This window comes from Neoarius graeffei, chromosome 4 (genome assembly GCF_027579695.1).
Source record: "Neoarius graeffei isolate fNeoGra1 chromosome 4, fNeoGra1.pri, whole genome shotgun sequence".
Taxonomy (NCBI): domain Eukaryota; kingdom Metazoa; phylum Chordata; class Actinopteri; order Siluriformes; family Ariidae; genus Neoarius; species Neoarius graeffei.
In genome coordinates, this window is record NC_083572.1 from 52,070,380 (window position 1) to 52,090,948 (window position 20,569).

General features: G+C 42.6%; 1 protein-coding gene across 1 annotated transcript in view; it reads right to left on the reverse strand.

Moving 5' to 3' along the window:
- Positions 1-20,569, reverse strand: part of pcif1 (phosphorylated CTD interacting factor 1) — a 69,056-nt gene that overhangs the window by 18,659 nt on the left and 29,828 nt on the right. The window contains exons 7-15 of the mRNA XM_060919349.1: positions 14,394-14,541; positions 13,690-13,773; positions 13,493-13,592; positions 13,238-13,400; positions 2,998-3,173; positions 1,615-1,701; positions 1,334-1,518; positions 1,162-1,255; positions 869-1,044 (exon numbers count right to left, since the gene is read on the reverse strand). Of these exons, the coding sequence (XP_060775332.1) occupies positions 869-1,044; positions 1,162-1,255; positions 1,334-1,518; positions 1,615-1,701; positions 2,998-3,173; positions 13,238-13,400; positions 13,493-13,592; positions 13,690-13,773; positions 14,394-14,541 (1,213 nt within the window). The remainder of the gene's footprint in view (positions 1-868; positions 1,045-1,161; positions 1,256-1,333; positions 1,519-1,614; positions 1,702-2,997; positions 3,174-13,237; positions 13,401-13,492; positions 13,593-13,689; positions 13,774-14,393; positions 14,542-20,569) is intronic.

Genomic DNA, 20,569 nt, shown 5'->3' on the forward strand with positions numbered 1-20,569 from the left:
CGGTAGTGTATGTTTAGCTCATCACTGTCTCGTTTTAGTCATGAAAAAAAGGGTGCGTTAACGAAATCATTTCGTCATCGTCAACGAAAACAACACTGTATTACAATGACCAAATTTCAGAGGGAACTAAATTTCAGCGGGTTTTATGAAATCGAAAGGCCGTCTACTTTTAATGCTTAAACATTAGTGATTAGTTTACGGCTGTACGTAAGACAGTATGAACCGATATATATATATATATTTTTTTCATATGTTCGTTTCATAGTAGTGCTTCATGCATCTGAACCTGGCAAAGGGATGACCCCTAATTTAGGTTCATTCAGGGATATATTGAGTATGGGGGGGGGCAGAAAACAAGTACTGAGAATATTTACATTACATATAGAAAGCACTTGAATTTGATTCATTTTCCTCCTTTCGTAAAATCAAAGAACATTCCAGAAACTCATTAAAAAGTTATTTCTGATATAATTATTTTGCTCTAAGTGGATGCAGACTGCTGTACAGGATTGTATGTGATGAAGAGCAGGAAAGGAACTACAGAAATAGAAAACATTTTGGAGGATTAATATTAAAAAAAAAAAAGGCTGCTACAGTGAGTTCCTTGTAATCTACAGCAACAAGTAGTCAAGCAGCTTCTCCAGCTGCAGTTTCAAGATTTCGTGCTTATTTTTCATTCCACAAATCCTAAGCCTCTATTTCAAAAGAACTGACTCCTTTAGTTTATCCAAATAAATGTAACCGTGTGCTCTGGTATAATTTGGCAAAGGACCTGGTTAATAACCGTGTTGTACGGATGTGTGCAGAGACTTGTGCTGAAGAGGGAAGAGAATTTAGCAAGGAAATATGGACCTATAGGGAATCTGACCTTTTGCAGATATGCTGAGAGCCACTGCGGTATTCGTGCTCAAAGGCTGGCACCGACATCTGATGCTTGCGGAAGCGACTGGTCTCCATCCGTGTCAGCGCTAGGGTCGGGGGGTCACGCCATTCAGGAACAAAGATTATGAAAGACAAAGGCTCACTAGAGTTCTCAAGAAGGTCCTAGAAAAGAGAGAGAGAGAGAGAGAGAGAGAGAGAGAGAGAGAGAGAATAAGCAAATAAGCTTCCGGTATACAAGACATACATCTGGGATTTCATTACAATCTCTCTCTCTCTTACTTCAAAGTGTGTGACCATGGCATCCATGAGCTCCTCGCAGAACGGAGGATTGGCTTCAAATGATCCACTGACAGGTGAAAAGCTTAGAAAAGGCCTGACAGGGCAAAGAACATTAAACCACAGGAAATATAAACCACTGCCGGATCATGGATAAGATTTTAGCAAAACGTACCCTCGGGAACCAAAGAAACCATCAATGTCAGGAAAGGCGGAACAGAACTGCTTGTAGTAGCAGTTGAGCGGTGAGGCAAAGCACTCGAAACTGACTCCAAACTGTTTGTTGAGCGCTTCGAACACTGGCACAGGAAGTGCTCCCTGGAGGCCACTGCCTTCATTCACACCAGATCCAAACATCACCTAAAAAGACACACGGTGAGATGATGCGCGTTTCATTTAGCATTCTTTAAAGTCATAAATAACCTGCAACCATGATGTTTCCACATATCTGTTCACCTGGTATCTCTTTATAAGGCACCACACGCGTGACAGAAACTTCTCAAACCTTGGATCATCAATACAGCTGTACCGGTAAAGGAGCTCCTGTTCATGGGGTAGAGTTTTAAATAAGATAATAGACGTCTTTCCGTTAGTGCACACAATCGATTATCACATGTTCGCAGTTCATACAGTATGAAACGCATGTCTCACCGTCACAATCAATCAACTATTCGGTAACTAAACGAAAGAAACCTTTAGCACGCTTGTCTGTGAAGGTTCTCAGTCATCCAGGTCATCGTAAACCATAGGCGCTAAAGAAGGCAACTGGACTTGCTTGAAATTCTTCAAGACGTTTCACCTCTCAGCCGAAAGCCTTCTTCGGTTCTGTCGGGTTAGTGGAGACACCACTTATCAGCCACCTACAATGCAGTCCTTGGCACACTTCCCAGAAAACTGAATACACATCCACACCCAGACTCAGGTGGTGTTTACATTAGACCGTATCCGTATCGTTTTCGTCGCGGATGCACTGTCCGTGCACATTAAAACGCCGGGAAATGACTCCACAGGCAGAACAGTTTGAATCCGCCAGGGCCCACGTATTCAACCCAGTACGTATCTGATCCGGTGCTGTGTAAACATTGAGGAACGAGGATACGCAGTGCTGAGCTCTAGCTGACGTCGTCATTGGACAACGTCACTGTGACATCCACCTTCCTGATTCGCTGGCGTTGGTCATGCCACGTTGGTCATGTGACGCGACTGCTGAAAAACGGCGTGAACTTCACTTCCTGCTATTTGTCCCGAATCACTGCTCGTGCGCTTCACTCGCGCGCTCTGTGAGCTGCGCAGGGCCGGAGTGATTTGGAGTGCAGGATGCCTGCGGAGCCGAGCGTATCCGTGTACTGGCGTTGCTGTGTGCACGCGAATCGTGTATTGGCGTTGCTGTGTGCACGCGAATCGTTTTAAAAACGTTAATCTGATGATCCGCTGATACGGTCTAATGTAAACACCACCTCAGCTGACTTCAATGACAGGAGAGAGAGCCAACGACCCACAGATCACCCTAATGACCCTCTAGGCTGCTAACACCGTTCACACCCGGCCTCCAGTGACCCCCAACACCTACACAACAACCCATGTGACCTCAACAACTCCCCTTAGGGTTGCTTTTGGTCCACTGGAGGATAAATACCTGGAACTCCCCACCAGTCAGACAGAGCTGAAGAAGCCTTTCGGATGAGAGGCGGAAAGTCTTCAAGAATTTCAAGCAAGTCCAGTTGTCTTCTTTAGCGCCTACGGTTTTATTGCATTTTAATAAATTACATGTGTGAAGCATACATGAGCTTTGGAAAAAAAAAAAAAAGTGTTCTACATTTAAAACATTGTTAACATTACCAGTTTATTGAAGTGGCCACGGTTGACCTTCACCATTTCTCCTTTGTAGCGCAGACAAGCGATATCGTTCTCAAAGTGGAGCTCAACACGGGGCTGCGGCGGCGATGGAATGGACAGTCGAACTGGGTAGCAATACACCAACCGGTCCTGCACTTCTGCAGTCTCTGCCCCGTCCACTATAACACAAGGGCAATCATCAGAGTGTGATTCAGCTCAACAAATTGAGTACTTCTTACTGGTACTTGGATTCTGTATTGCCAATGTGTGCAAAGTGTGGTCTCCAAACAGAGGTAGATTTTATGTAAGCAATAAAAAGACGATAACGTGTGCTGTTAAGAAAAAAATCAACAACTGGGTGTTGTGATGCAGTCCAATGAAAGGAGAGTTACTGTTATCCCCCACCCTGAAGCTGAATACTTTCCAGTAACAGCACTTACCAAAGTTTAGTTCTTCTTCTTACTAATTTCTATGCCAGCAATACCGTTCAAACATCATAATCAAATATACCATGCACTGAGAGACACCGGTAATTATGGGTTCTCTTTGGTGATTGGCGCAGCCCCTCAGAAAACAGTACTATGCTAGTCACCGAAGAGAATCCATAATTACCAGTGCCTCATCCATCCATCTTCTACTGCTTATCCGGATCCGGGTCCTGGGGGTAGCAGCCTAAGCAGAGCAGCCCAGACTTCCCTCTTCCCAGCCACCTCCACCAGCTCTTCCAGGGGAATACCAAGGCGTTCCCAGGCCAGCCGAGAGATGTAATCTCTCCAGCGTGTCCTGGGTCTGCCCCAGGGTCTCCTCCTGGTGGGGCATGCCCAGAAAACCTCCCTTGGGAGGCATCCAGGGGGCATCCTAACAAGGTGCCAGAACCACCTCAGCTGACTCCTTTCGATGTGGAGGAGCAGCGGTTCTACTCCGAGTCTCTCCCAAACGACCAAGCTTCTCACCCTGTCTCTAAGGGAGAGCCCAGCCACCCTGCGGAGAAAACTCATTTCTACCGCTTGAATCTGCGATCTCATTCTTTCGGTCACTACCCACAGCTCATGGCCATAGGTGAGTGGGAACATAGATGGACCAGTAAATTGAGAGCTTTTCCTTTTGGCTCAGCTCTCTCTTTACCACCAGTGCATGGTATATTTGATTTATATCCCTCATCAAAACATTCCAAACTAAAAGTGTTAAGATTGAATCTCGGCATAAACTCACTGGAAGCAGCAGCAGTGTTTGTTGTTTACGTCAGAGCGACCTTCGAGCTGCGCAGGTGCAATGTACCATGCTATCGTCTGGCTCGCGAGGCATGATATGATGTGTAGATCTACACACATAGAAATGCTCACGGAGCCACAGCTGTGACTCAAGTCGGCCATAAAGCTTGAAATGGTGACGTCAGTTCATGGTATAGCCAGGATACACCTCAACTGACTCACACCATATCCATTATTTATTTATTTTTTAATAATTTGACGCCACGAGATCCATTGCTTAAATCAATGGTGGAACTATTTTATGTCACGTGAGCTATCCTTGGCCAATCCCTGCATGGGAAGTTTTTGATGTGGGATATAAAGGAACCTATTGACCAAGACATATGACCTTGATTCTGTTTGGATCAATTCCAAAATGTAAAATCAGCTCATCTCCTGGTTACAAGGATAATTCTTTATAAATCCTACAAACATTCAACTTCTTGAGATATTACAGCAACGAGAATCTCAGACGGACAGATAAACTAATGAACGTCCCGAAAACAGAAGGCCACCAACTCAGTGGCAGAGGCATAACACCAATATATTAGAACATGTGCATAAATCCGTGATTCGCTTTCTAGTCACCATTATTGTCAGATCTGCTACAATAGAAAATTAATCAATGCCTCGTCACCAATTAGAATCAAGAACTCAGTAGTGCTGTAGTAGAAGATGAAAATAAATATCGCCCAAAACTTCTTCCCAAAATACAAAAGTAAACCATTAAAAGGGACCATGTGTAGGAATTTGTAAGAATTTTAGTTTAAAACATTCAAAAAATTAACTAAAATCATCAACAGCATGTGAAGAAAAACAATTCTGATGGCATCAAAGACGTCTATGTATCGTGATGCAGAAATATCTGCTGAAGTTAGCATACTAACCGGCTAGCCCCGCCTTCCATCTCGTGATACCTCTTTGTACCTCAAGCGGCGATAGTGAGTCACTGTAGCATCCAGTCTGCCCTTAGCCCAAAATGAGAGGAGAATAAGAATACCCGTGACATCACCATACGCAAAAGTCAGTGCCAATTATATAAACGTTAGCCTCTGAGCTACTGTTTTACAGACTGCCGAAAACTAAAGAAAAAAGAAGCACATGAATCGCTGCAATTCACAGGAACACCTGGAAACCAGGCACTGAAACATGGATTTGCAGTTATACCGCAACCCTACTATCATGAACTCTTACTACGAACTTTTGTTCGCATATAACAAACTAATTTCATGTCCTCCACCTTTAGTGAGAATAAGTCCGAGTCTTCAGAAAGACATCACTGTGTCACGTCCACACTCGGAGCACGCACTGCAGATTACAACATGGCCACATGCAGCGCCATTAGGACTAATTACCATGCACCTGTTCCAGATTAGAGCGCAATCACAGCGCGTGCTTATAAGGATTCTCTAAGGTGGGGTTTACATTAGACCGTATCAGCGGATCATCAGATTAACGTTTTTAAAACGATTAGTGTGCACACAGCAACGCCAATACACGGATACGCTCGGCTCCGCAGGCATCCTGCGCTCCAAATCACTCTGCCCTGAACAGCGAGTGCCCTCTGGAGGGTGCGCACTCCGGCCCTGCGCAGCTCACAGAGCGCGCGAGTGAAGTGCACGAGCAGTAATTCGGGACTGAGCCGCTGTGTGTGTGATCTCAGTGCATGTGATCTCAGTGCATATCAGGCATGCGCGTCACTTACCACTTGCAAGTGGAAGGATGGCAAGCCTAAAGACAATCATAACTACACAATGGGCAGTATTTGCATCAGTATTTGCAGTATTTTCATACTTTTATACTCTTTAATGAAAGGTGATACAAGGCGGAAGTCCGCGCCGTTTTTCAGCAGTCGCGTCACATGACCAACGCCAGCGAATCAGGAAGGTGGATGTCACAGTGACGTTGTCCAATGACGACGCTCAGCACAGCATATCCGCGTATTCTCAATGTTTACACAGCACCGGACCAGACACGATCTGGATTGAATACGTGGACCCTGGCGGATTCCCGTTTCCCGGCGTTTTAATGTAAACAGACAGTGCATCCGTGAAGAAAACGAGACAGATACGGTCTAATGTAAACTTGGCCTAAGTACACAAACTTGGCAAAGTATACAAGCTGTACCTAATGTCTCATGTTACCAAGCCTTCTATTTGTGTAGTGCCTTTCTGGTTTTGACTTTTTGTGTATTTGGACACAACTTTCATCTTTGCCTCCACCATTGTTTGTTCCTCGCTTGACCATTGCTGGTCTCGCAACCCTGCCTTTGTCTTATGTTTTGGAACTGTTTGCCTGCCTGTTTGTAAATACACCCTTTCTGCAATTACACCCGCCGCTCGCCTGCTTACACGACACACTGAGCCATGTGTTCCTCTTCCCACCAGAGACAAACAATAAGTAATCGAGCCCGCACTCAAGTTAATAATACGTGTTAATGTCATAAAGGCTTAACGAGCCTCGCTTAGTTGTTGATCACTAACAATCATCAAGAACGGTCATCAAAGGATTGAAAAAAGGATGAAATGACTACAGATACTGCTAAACTTAACACCTAGTTAAAGCACACCAGCGATGTTTTTATACCCCCTACCTAGCCCCACGACACGATATAAATGACACCAGTGATTTGCAACACGCGAATCATCCGAATGGTGAAGATTTAGAAAACAGAGCAAGTCAGTGGGTGGATATTGATCGCGATACACCAGTAACCTCCATCATTTCCAGAACAGATGATGAGATCATTGCCTCTGTTTGTGATCCTTTAACTCAGTCAATGAGCTATGACTCGGAAGGAGAAATTTGCAATCCGGAGACTGTGCCTAAAATTTCGTATATAATGTGAGTGTTTTGTGTGACAAGTGGGTCCGTTTCAGTATGACGGACTATTTGGACATCTGCCAAGGAGTTCATTATAATGGTGTACCATTCTGTGTTGGTATGTTGGGTTCCTGGAGAAGTGGAAAGAGAAAGAAAAGGCACCCCACTGGGAGAAACTGAATCACAATGCCAAGCAATGCTATCTGGACAAACTAAGTGCAAAACAACAGCCAAAGACTGGAATACAGCTCCTCCACTCACAAACCTAGACACTGTAAACCATCGTGTTTCTGGACTGAGTGTGCACACACTGCATGAGTTTAAAAGTTACAAATTCCTACACACTCATGAACAGTATTGTAGTGGCTGCGTACAACATCTGCAAATGCTAATTCATAAGCTGGTAAACTGCCACTTCTCTTTTTGTCCCAGTTATTACATCAAACAAAATAACACTTCCTAAAACACTCAGCTATGTTAGTATTTTATTTTAATGGGTCATAGGAAGAGGGCTTGATCAGTAGCATTATTAATAAAAAGGGTTACATATCTGGCATGTTTCGAGCCATAGCGGTCTCGTACAGAAATGATGCGCGAGTTGCTAAGGCTGTTTTCTTAAAAGCATATACGCAGAGCCATGGCCTCACTTTCGTTTATAAATACCTTGAGACCTCAAGAATGGCACAGGAATAGTTTTAAGCGTTAACAATAAATCTAATACAGGTAGTCGTCGACTTACGACTGCGTTTGGTTACGACTGACCGGTCGTAAACCGATCTGGTCGTAAGTCGGCCTATGTTAAATGAACGTAAGTATATTGTGATGTGTAATGATATTGTAATCATCTTAAAGTCTTATTTTATCAACATTTTCTTATTTCATTACCTTGGCTCATTATTTGGTTTAAGTCAAACACTGCATACTACACTGCGTACAATACAATTCGTTTAATATGTGCAAAACAAAAAATATGAAATACAGGTGTGAAAAATAGAAAACATTTTAGTTTGAAACATACCAAAATACAAATGTAAAACATAGCAAAATACAAAATGTAGTGACCGCTGGCATCACTGGTGCTTGGCTGTGGGTCGTCTACGTCATCATCAGCTGTTGCAGCGCTCAGGCTGGCGGGAGCATTTGCTTGTTTCATAAACCAGGAGCTGGGGCGGAAACTGTATGATGGAGTGTGTGAGGGAGCGCGAGAGAGACTGCGCATGTGCCTGGAGCTGGGGCGGAAACTGTTGTACGCGGCGAGAGGCGCTGCCGGGAGCTGGGGCGGAAACTGTTGTACGCTCAGCTGGGAAACACTTGCCAGTCATAACGTCGATCGGTCATAAGTCGCATAGGTCGTAAGTCGACGACTACCTGTATAGTAATTTTTACGACTAAAGTGATTTATATACTGTAGGTAGCGGTCTGAGTGAATGACCTTGACGTTTGTAACGTCACAGCAGGAAGTCTATCGGTCTCATCACCATTTCCGCTATACTAAAACACAGAGCTGACTGCAACTCCGGTCCTCCATTTTGAGCTAATTTATCGCCATGCCACGTAGATGTGTTGCTGGCAGGTGCAGCAACACGACAGAAGCTGGATTTACGTTGCATTCATGGCCCAAGAATGTTCAAACTGCAAAGATTTGGATGCATTTTGCAAGTTCACGGACACATTGGGCGGCTATGAAGTGGTCTCTGCTCTGCACGTTTTACTGAAGACTCGTACGAGACCTCTGATCTGTTGAGGAGCGTTGGCTATAAGCCCGTATTGAAAGAGGGTGCAGTACCAACAATTAAAGGAAAAGAAAACTACAAGAAAAGGAAAGCATTTATTTATTTATTTATTTTTAAAGGAACGTGAGTTCAGTTGCACCAGTCCTCCCGGAGTGAGCCGAGGGTTGTTGCTAAAACCTGGGACGGGACATATCGCTCGGGCAGTGACCTCCCTGCAATCGTTGCTAAAACCGGTGACATCCCGTCCTGCGTTTTATTAATTGCCTGAGCCCAGCAGTAATGGCGGAGTACACAGTATGAAAACAGAGAATGAGTGGAGCAGCAGTCTGATTTCTAAACTGGATATCACTGCCATCTCGCCCTTACGTGGAAGAAGTGAATGAACGGAGAACTGAACAAGCAACTGAAAGTCAGATTGTTTCAAAACAATCGGCCACAAGATTGGCCTTCAAGAAGCGAGAACAGAGACGGGTAAGCTCCGACTCTCATTTGGATATAAAACAACACTCGTTGTTCACCTGCATTTAGATTAATACATGTAACTTGTATTGTGTGTTTAAGTTAGCGGTATAAGATTATTTAATTTGCTTCAGAATGTGATTGTCTGTCTCAGTTCATCTGATTATTTAATTAGCCTTTTACGTTTTATCAGTGAAAATGCATGCATGTACATGTATGTTGCATAAGTTATAACACCTATCCTGTTTTCATGAGAGTCAACCCACAATCACTGAAGTCAAATCAGTCTTAGTTGAGCAAGTCGGTAACGGGATTTCTTACTTTCACCGTAAATTTTTATTTATATGACTTTGGTCTATAGCTGTCAAAGGTCTCGGCCTCAAAACCGGTTACCGCTGTGACGTCACGCACTCAGGGCTGGCTGGCTCAGCGGGGCAGCTCGAATGCCAACTTTGCGGTCGATTTTAACTCTCAAAAATATATATATATTTTTTTTTCGCAGTGCAGTTTCCATCAAATCCTGCGCTCTGATTGGCTGGCGAGCGGGTCCGTATCCTACGGTACGGACCCCGGTTACGGACCTCTGGCAACTCGCTCGTTCACAACAACAAACATAGTAGCAATTTTTGTCAACATTTATCTTTTATAAGATTTATTTATAAGATTATCAAAAATCTTATAAATTTTTGCCAGCATTTCTCAGGAGAAAAGCATTAATTTTACAGCATGGATAGCAATAATGACAGTCTTCACAGCGAAAGCGAGTTTTACTACCCTGAGGAAGAAGAAATAAAAGAAAACATTTCAGGAGAAAGCTAAAAACCTCTAACTTGCTAACGCCGAGCAAAAACATGGCTGAATCCTGAATGACTCAGTTTTGTATAAATAGGAGACGACATAGGCGGCAAAATGTTTTTTTCCTGCCATGGAAGTGCACTTGTATACCGAGGAGGAAGCCATTTGTATTACAGCCCTGATTCAAAATGGCGGCTCGGCTCGGTTTTCCCTTTCGGGCGCTCTCGTTTTCTGTTAGAATTTGGTAAAGAAAAAAATAAATATATTATTTGCCAGCTTAAGGTCGGTCCGTATGGTGAAATAACAGTACCTCCCATATACACACTTTTTTTTTTTTTAATTCCCATTTATGCAGCATACAAGAGTCAAGGATGGAAATACTATCCACAAAAGCTGAGCTAAGCAAGATATAATATAAACCATAGGCTCATGCCACACATGATGATAAGATAGCAGTGTGTTATGACCGGCTCTCAGAGTTTCTAGCCTAGTAAACTAGACCCAACCGCCTAGCGACCAAAAATATTTTTTGCCTAGCGAATGGGTCTAGCCTCGCACCATATAAACAAAAACACTCCGGGCATCAAATTGTGCCCGCCAATCACAACGCAAGGTTTTTGTTTGGATTCTTTGGGCGGGCTTTTGCAGGAGTGACAACAAAGCTGCGCGACGCTGGAGAAAGCACAACAGTAAAGATGGCTACGGGCTAGTGAACAGCGCGCGTTTGACTCCGCTTTGGAATCAGTTTTAGAAGAATTAGACTTGGAGTTTTCGTTGAAACATGAGCAGGAAGAGGCTCTCCGCTCATTCCTTTTCAAGAAGGACGTTTTCGCTGTTTTGCCGACCGGCTATGGCAAAAGTCTGATCTACCAGCTGGCTCCGCTCGTAGCCAAAAGGATGGGGCTAGTTTGTGCAGTACGAAGAATTAATAAACAGCTTTGAAACATTACTTTTTGATTGTTTCTTATTTTCCCGTTATTTTAAATTTAAGGGAAATTATTTCACCAAACACCACTAAATAAAAACTCTCAAAAACAGTTTAAGCAAACCCTTGAAAAACACTTGGAAAAAAATGTGTATGTGGTACAAACTCCAAACTTGTGGTCATCATCTCCAAACTTCTTAATATCTAGAACCTGTTTATTAATTAATACGCATTTTGAAAAATTACTTAATTTCAAGGTCTCCCCCACTGCTTTCTGTCGCTCTGACTACGTCACAGTCACTGTTGCGCTGATTGGTCAGAGCGTTGGCCTATACGCACAGAGACAGTTTGAAAGGCAGCGGTTTGTTCCTCCTACCCGCTTTGGAAATGTCTACGGATCGAGGCCAGACTAAATATTCACATTTAATCTGGCTTGCCAGGCTACAGAGTTTCAGCATTTTGGGTGAATTTTGCACATTTGTTCCCTGATATTAGTTAGTAAAGTTAAATGGCTCAACTAAATTAAAAAAAAAAAAAAAAGGCAAAACTTTACGCTATATCCAGTGAGTGAAAATTCTGAGAGTAATGGTGGTGCGTTGGGGGGGCAGGACCGTGCATTTCCTTGTTTCTTGCAATGGGGTGGACACCCTACCTGTGTCCGAAAATCACTCACTCGTTCACTACTCCCTACATAGTGAGCTCATTGGTAAAATTAACAAAACACTTTCGGACACTACTCCGCCGTGCCGTTATTAACGTCATTACTGTTGCACAATTCAAACGTGCCAGATCAGGCGGCTGGTGGGTTTTCAAAACAACAAAAATATGCATGCATCTTTGTGATAAATCCATATTATACTGAGTGCATTTCCCACATTAATCACTACAAAGTACCTGCGTCTTTCAGTTCTTTTAAATCAAGGCTTTGCCTTTTATTAAATCAAATTTGAGGCTCTTGATTAATTCCTCGCTCTGCACTGGAACTTTTATTCTTGCTTTTTATCTGTCTTATTCCATTTTAGCTCATTTTTTATCCTCTTACTATTTTTAACTACACTTGAATGTCCATTTATAATGCGTTTCTTCCTCCGTCCATTCACCCCAATACACTCCCCCTCCCCTTCAGCACAACTGCAATGCATGATGCTATATATTGCTTGGTTAGTGACCATTGGTTGTACACTCCTTTCCACGGTGCATTGTGGGATACTATGAGTGCACTATATAGGGGGTAATAATTCTCACTATACATTCGGACAGCACAACAAAATGGCGACCTCGCTATATAGTGGACTATATAGTGAGGAGGGAGTGATTTCAGATACAGGGCCTAACTTTCTGGTGATCTACTGCCCCCTATTTTTTTTTTGGAACGTGGAGTATGAATTCGCCAGGTGGTCAATTCTTACACATTGCCCCTTTAAAGTGCATATTCTGGACCAATTTTGTGGGTTTTTTTTTTTTTTTAAGATGAAAGTATGTCCCTTTACACACTCATCCAGAAGGGTAATTTTGCACAAGGCCATCTGTCTACAGCAGAAAAAAATAAAATAAAACGTGTCTGGAAAAATCCCAAGGGAGTCTGGAGCCAGATTCGTGACGTCACCTGCGGAAGCGCCAGCAGGCTGCGCGAGCTTTGCACGGTTTCAGTGCACAGCCTGTGTAGACCAAGCGCTCCCATTTCTCTCTCATTGTCCGGTCTTTTGGAAAACGATGAGTACTAATCCCATCAAGATTGGTCTTGCTACACCCTCCTACCATACATCTGTTAAACATTTTAATAATTACGCGATAATGTTGAAGAAATTTGCAGAAAACCACCGGGTCGTTTTCTCATAAACAAACCAGCACTGACGTAGGATTCAGAGGGAGGCGTCCCGCATGTGACATCACGAAAATCAATGTTTGCCCGGAAATCCAATGCCAAGTTTTTTCAGAGGCGGACCAATTCGCCTCAAATGGCTTGATTTCAACTGAATTTTTCTGGTATTGTGCAAGGTAAAAAAAAAAATTGCAGAGAATGCAGAACGTTACAGATATTTGACCAAAGTTTAATATAAAATAGGAGAATTACATTGATCTTGCTCCTGAATTTACCCGTGATATGCACTTTAATGCTATATTAAAAAAAAAACAAAAAAAGCCCTGCTATTTATAATATTTTTAATTAACATGTACAAAAATTAATTGTCTGCCAATTTAGTGTAATAATACTGTACGGTGAGCAATAATTTGAGCAGTCTTTATTTTGGCCTTACCCGTGATGTTACACTCTTTCAGCAGGTTGAGGTGGGCCTGACGGATTCGGCGCACGTATTCAGCTGAGATGTGGTAGATTTTAGTGCAAATCCCCTCCACGGAGTCCTTAGCTACGGCCGTCACATGAGGACCGCACTGCTTCCGCAAGTGCTCCAGACGATCCTGAGAGAAGGCAACGAGCGGTGAACTCATGGGTGGCACAAGAAAAAAAAAAAAAAAAAGGTGACAGAAATGTATGCAGCTCTGGACAGTACCATGTAGTCTTCTTTACTAGCAGAGTGGTCTCTCCTGAGCCAGCTCATTGTGTCTTCAACGTTCCACTTCACAACCTTTCTACTGTCAGGTGTGGCGTTTCTGTTGGCACGTAAGTAGCGCGTGTTAATCGATCACAAGAAACATCCGAAATATTGTCGCCAACATTTTATGAACTGTAAAGTTCTCAACTATTCACCTGGAATCGATCATTTTCTTGGCTGCCTCTGCATACTTGAACAGCAGCTTTCTGGCCTCCTCCTTGTATTTAATGCGCGAGAGCCTAGAATTCCATTAGAAAGAACCGCGTGTCATTCTTTCCAAGCAAAGTGAGATTATACATGTACACTACCATTCAAAAGTTTGGGGTCACTTTGAAATGTCCTTATTTTTGAAAGAAAAGCACTGTTCTTTTCAATGGAGATCACTTTAAACTAATCAGAAATCCACTCTATACATTGCTAATGTGGTAAATAACTATTCTAGCTGCAAATGTCTGGTTTTTGGTGCAATATCTCCATAGGTGTATAGAGGCCCATTTCCAGCAACTCTCACTCCAGTGTTCTAATGGTACAATGTGTTTGCTCATTGCCTCAGAAGGCTAATGGATGATTAGAAAACCCTTGTACAATCATGTTAGCACAGCTGAAAACAGTTGAGCTCTTTAGAGAAGCTATAAAACTGACCTTACTTTGAGCAGATTGAGTTTCTGGAGCATCACATTTGTGGGGTCGATCAAATGCTCAAAATGGCCAGAAAAATGTCTTGACTATATTTTCTATTCATTTTACAACTTATGGTGGTAAATAAAAGTGTGACTTTTCATGGAAAACACAAAATTGTCTGGGTGACCCCAAACTTTTGAACGGTAGTATACAATGATGGAAGGGATTGGATTTGGACCTGATGGGGATGTCGTTCATGACCTCTCTGAACATGGAGGGCGAGATTACAGGATCACACTCGCTGGGCAGCAGGGGGTCCACGCCTTTATCCATCACCTTCCTTTCCAACAGCCAGCGGTTGAACGACTCCCGCGGTGGCTCGATCCCTGCAACGGGAAAAATCAACAACTCGGTATGTTTACTTCTTAAAATCCCCGACGCCAGCTTTAATAAATTTCACAGATCACGAACCGTCTCGGAACAGGAAAATAGCTCAGGCTTGAATTGGTCGTGTTGTGCCTTTAAAGGGGACCCATTATGAAAAACGTACTTTTTTCCACTGCTTGCGTACATACATTTGGGTATCTGGAGAGCCGACAACCCACAAACTCAAACACGACGACAACCCAGTCAGTTTCTTTTGGCTGCCCGTTTCAGAAAACACGTGCGCCAACGAGCTGCTCAGATTTGGCTCCCCTTTGTATGTCACAAGTGGAGCTCGTTGAATTATGTCGCCTCTCGTGGCATGAGAACTGCCTTTGTGAATGAATATTCACGAGTAGTGCGCTACCTGATTGGTCAGCATAAGAGGGGGGCGGGGTGAACATGTAAAGAAACAGGCTCTCAAATCGGCCACTTTGAACAGGGCTGAGACAGGGTGAGACAGGATTTTGAGCAAAGAACACCACTGACATTTCTTTAAGACCTCAGGGAACTGTGTCAACTCGTGAAAAGGGGTACGTCACCTTTAATACCAGCACAAAACAGAACAGCCAGTAGTGACAATAGCGATAGGTGCTGCTATACATGTTTGGCGTATAGAATGCAGAATATCAGTACAATATTAGTAATAGCAATCAATTTCATTTACATGCCTGACATGGACTTTTCATAATGACAACAATTAATTCAGAGTAAGAATTTTTCATTTGTAAGGGAGGTGATAGAAAAAAAAAATAGGTACCCTATGGGTACATGTGGCTACTGCTTATAAATAAAATTGTTTTCTGATCCCATGTCCATACAGTAAATACAGGTAGTCGTCAACTTACGACCTATGAGACTTATGACTGATCGACTTTATGACCGTCTGGTTATGACTGGCAAGTGTTTCCCAGCTGAACGTACGATAGTTTCCGCCCCAGCTCCAGGCACATTCGCAGTCTCTCTCACGCTCCCTCGTGCACGCCGTCATACAGTTTCCGCCCCAGCTCCTGGTTTATGAAATGAGCAAATGCTCCCGCCAGCCCGAGCGCTGCAACAGCTGATGACGTACCTGTAGACGACCCACAGCCAAGCACCAGTGATGCCAGCGGTCACTACATTTTGTATTTTGCCATGTTTTACATTTGTATTTTGGTATGTTTCAAACTAAAACGTTTTCTATTTTTCACACCTGTATTTCGTATTTTTTGTTTTGCACATATTAAAACGTACGCAGTGTAGTATGCAGTGTTTGACTTAAACCAAATAATGAGCCAAGGTAATGAAATAAGAAAAATGTTGATAAAATAAGACTTTAAGATTATTACAATATCATTACACATCACAATATACTTACGTTCATTTAACATAGGCCGACTTACGACCAGATCGGTTTACGACCGGTCAGTCATAACCAAACGCAGTCCTAAGTCGACGACTACCTGTATAGCATATATATTTACTCTATTGGGCCTTTTCCACTACTCTTTATCAGCTCACTTCAGCCCAACACAGCTCGCGTTTCGACTACCTCAGAGCAGCACGACTGAGCTCACTTCAGCCCTGCTCAGCACCCAAAACTCGCACGGTTTTGGAGTGGGGCTGAAGTGAGCCCAACCGAGCCGAGTGGGGCTAGGGCATGAGGAGACACTCCCCTGTGCACTGATTGGTGAGGAGGAGTGTCCTCACATGCCCCCACACGCCCCGCGAGCACGCTGGGATCTGTAATCACCGTAAACCCGGAAGAAGCAGCATTACGAAGCCTTATGCGCCTCGCCTCATCTATACGCTCTTGCCAGTATCTGTTGGCGTTGTCGGTGACAACAAGCCACAGCACCAAGACCAGCAACACTAATGACTCCATGTCCTCCATGTTTATTGTTTACTATCCGGGTCGTGAGACGACCGCTTAAAAGGTCACTGATGTCACTGTTTGCGCCGCCTAACGACATCACGTGACGTCCACCCACTTTCACTAACTCCACCCAATGTGTCCACCCACTTCCAGCCAGCACAGTTGTAGTCGAAATGCAACCCCAACAGCCCCGCTCAGCTCGACTCAGCCCAACTCAGCCGCGTTGGTAGTGGAAAAGCCCCATAAGAGGCAGTAGCCACAAAAACTTATGCGTCATCCAAAAATGAACAGTTTATTAAAAAAAAAAAAAAAAATCACAGAAGTAAAATACACCAAGTGTCTGTACTTTATATTATTCTACTCTTACAGTATTCAAAACTGAAACCTCCAAACCGAGGCTGACATACACACACTGTCACCATGACCCAAACTCTTATTTCCCGGAAAAGGCCCGACGCTAGAGCTCAGTGGTCTCAAAACTCTTTTCGATAACTTCCCGGAACAACTCAGAAATGCGTCACGTCTGTCACACGTGGGACCACTGGCCGAAGAAGGTGAGGAAAGAGGGACGACTTGGAGTATATTTTAAAATAAGGACGCACTTTCCCTTTGCAATAAGCATAAACATGTCCTATTATTTATTCAAAATAGGACGCAAGCCTTCGTCAATCGGTCAATGTAGTAATAATCCTGAAACCATCAAGCATTATTTCTTGCATTGCCCGCTATTTGCCGTCCCTAGACAATCTCTGCTCGCCTCAACTGCACAAACCTTTGCAAATAGGTGGTCACATATGTCTGAAAATGAAAAAGTTTCTGTCTTTTTGTTTGGTTCATCTTTTCTGTCTCTCGAATCAAATGAAAATCTATTTTGCAATGTTCAGATTTATACAGCTAAAACCAAACGCTTTTGTTAAGGTAATTATCGAACAACAGATTTTTTTTTAAATTTGTTATATTTTGGCACCACCTGCTTGTATTTTTTCCCTCTTTTTTTCCATATATATTTTCCATTTTTTGTCCGTTATTCTCGTCCACTGAATTATGTAAAGAAAATTAAGAGTGAGCCCTCTAGATGAGTATTTAGTGCTCTTAGGGCAAACTCCTATACATGTTTAAATTAAAAAAAAGAAAAAGTCTGAAAGTGATTTCTTTAGTCTCGTCCATTTATTTCGAATGGTGACCCGAATTGTAGACACTCACCAGCCATTTTAATCGGAATACGTGTATGCGCATGCATAGTATGCAATCGTTACACTCATTCTTATAACACGATGGCATAGTGGCTAACGCCTCTATATGAGGCGGTAGCCACAAAAAACATCCATAGTGAAGGACAGTATGAGTAGCTGATAAGGTCAAAGTGTGTAAATAATGACAGGATAAAGACATCACTTTACCAAGCTCAGTTACAGACTGCTAACTTGACTGTTAACTTCCTGTCGTACTATGAATAATACAGATATTTCAGCACTGCCTAAAAGTGGAACTCCTGAGGAGTGTCTGAGTAAAATATTTGCAAAGGCACAAAATCAACCTGAACAGAATAACTACATTATAGCAGATGAACCATCGAATTGTCATGTAGTGCATTTCACATCAATAAATTGCTGCATTGGTCTCGTGACAGAGTTTTCAATAAAACTTTTCCTGCACTTACAGCAGTCTATTGCCCTTACATGACAAACTGTCAACTTTCCAACAAGTTAGTGGACTAATAAAAAGAATTTAACAAGTTTTATAGGAAACTGTTGAATATTTTCCATAAAATGTGTTAATAAATAAATCCTACATTGTTTTTTACAAAGCAAATTAAAAGATAGATAGATAGACAGACAGATAGACTAAAGTCACAGTGATTTGCAAACCTAGCTCTTACAAACTGGGATGGCTGGTCACTGTACCCTATAGATCCGGAACGGTAAGAGATATACAATGATGCTTAGTGAGGGGGGGAAAAAAAGCCTGCTTTTCATGGATCATTCCAGTTCAGTGATCCAGATCAGCACCAAAAGTCAAAGCAACTTAACTCAGCCCAGAGGTGTTCTGCATGTGAACTTTGATGATGATTGGTCAAAAACTGAGGGAGAAATAGCGTCCTAAAACACATTAGGAGAACAATAATAATAAAGTAGAAAGATCCTGAGTAAGAGGAACAATTTGTGCCAGTGCTGCGAGTGCAAATTAATAACTACTGGATAAAAACCCATCTATCTTATGTAAATAAAAGATACAAATTTCGTTGTGTGGTGGTCAAGTGTTTATGGGATACGTTGCCTTGCAGTTAGAACTGGGTTCCCTGTGGTGGTACACGTTTGGCTTATGTACATCATTCATACGTACAGTGGTGCTTGAAAGTTTGTGAACCCTTTAGAATTTTCTATATTTCTGCATAAATATGACCTAAAACATCATCAGATTTTCACGCAAGTCTTAAAAGTAGATAAAGAGAACCCAGTTAAACAAATGAGACAAAATTATAATACTTGGTCATTTATTTATTGAGGAAAATGATCCAATATTACATATCTGTGAGTGGCAAAAGTATGTGAACCTCTAGGATTAGCAGTTAATTTGAAGGTGAAATTAGAGTCAGGTGTTTTCAATCACTGGGATGACAATCAGGTGTGAGTGGGCACCCTGTTTTATTTAACCTCCTAGGGCTTAGCGGTCACATGCGTGGACAGCACTTTTTAGAAATTCGGAACAAGAATCCACACATGTGGACATACTTTTTCTCTAAAAGTACATCTTATCAAAAGATGATGCTTAGTTTTTTTTCTAATCAGGTTCTAATAAGCCCAAATAGCAAAGAGAAATAAAAAACAGCTTGGGCCTTAGGAGGTTAAAGAACAGGGATCTATCAAAGTCTGATCTTCACAACACGTTTGTGGAAGTGTATCATGGCATGAACAAAGGAGATTTCTGACGACCTCAGAAAAAGCGTTGTTGATGCTCATCAGGCTGGAAAAGGTTACAAAACCATCTCTAAAGAGTTTGAACTCCACCAATCCACAGTCAGACAGATTGTGTACAAATGGAGGAAATTCAAGACCATTGTTACCCTCCCCAGGAGTGGTTGACCAACAAAGATCACTCCAAGAGCAAGGCATGTAATAGACAGCAAGGTCACAAAAGACCCCAGGGTAACTTCTAAGCAACTGAAGGCCTCTCTCACATTGGCTAATGTTAAAGTTCATGAGTCCACCATCAGGAGAACACTGAACAACAATGGTGTGCATGGCAGGGTTGCAAGGAGAAAGCCACTGCTCTCCACAAAGAACATTGCTGCTCATCTGCAGTTTGCTAAAGATCACATGGACAAGCCAGAAGGCTATTGGAAAAATGTTTTGTGGATGGATGAGACCAAAATAGAACTTTTTGGTTTAAATGAGAAGCGTTATGTTTGGAGAAAGGAAAACACTGCATTTCAGCATAAGAACCTTATCCCATCTGTGAAACATGGTGGTGGTAGTATCATGGTTTGGGCCTGTTTTGCTGCATCAGGGCCAGGACGGCTTGCCATCATTGATGGAACAATGAATTCTGAATTATACCAGCGAATTCTAAAGGAAAATGTCAGGACATCTCTCTGTGAACTGAATCTCAAGAGAAGGTGGGTCATGCAGCAAAACAACGACCCTAAGCACACAAGTCGTTCTACCAAAGAATGGTTAAAGAAGAATAAAGTTAATGTTTTGGAATGGCCAAGTCAAAGTCCTGACCTTAATCCAATCGAAATGCTGTGGAAGGACCTGAAGCGAGCAGTTCATGTGAGGAAACCCACCAGCATCCCAGAGTTGAAGCTGTTCTGTACGGAGGAACGGGCTAAAATGCCTCCAAGCCGGTGTGCAGGACTGATCAACAGTTACCACAAACATTTAGTTGCAGTTATTGCTGCACAAGGGGGTCACACCAGATACTGAAAGCAAAGGTTCACATACTTTTGCCACTCACAGATATGTAATATTGGATCATTTTCCTCAATAAATAAATGACCAAGTATAATATTTTTGTCTCATTTGTTTGGCTGGGCTCTCTTTATCTACTTTTAGGACTTGTGTGAAAAGCTGATGTTGTTTTAGGTCATATTTATGCAGAAATATCGAAAATTCTAAAGAGTTCACAAACTTTCA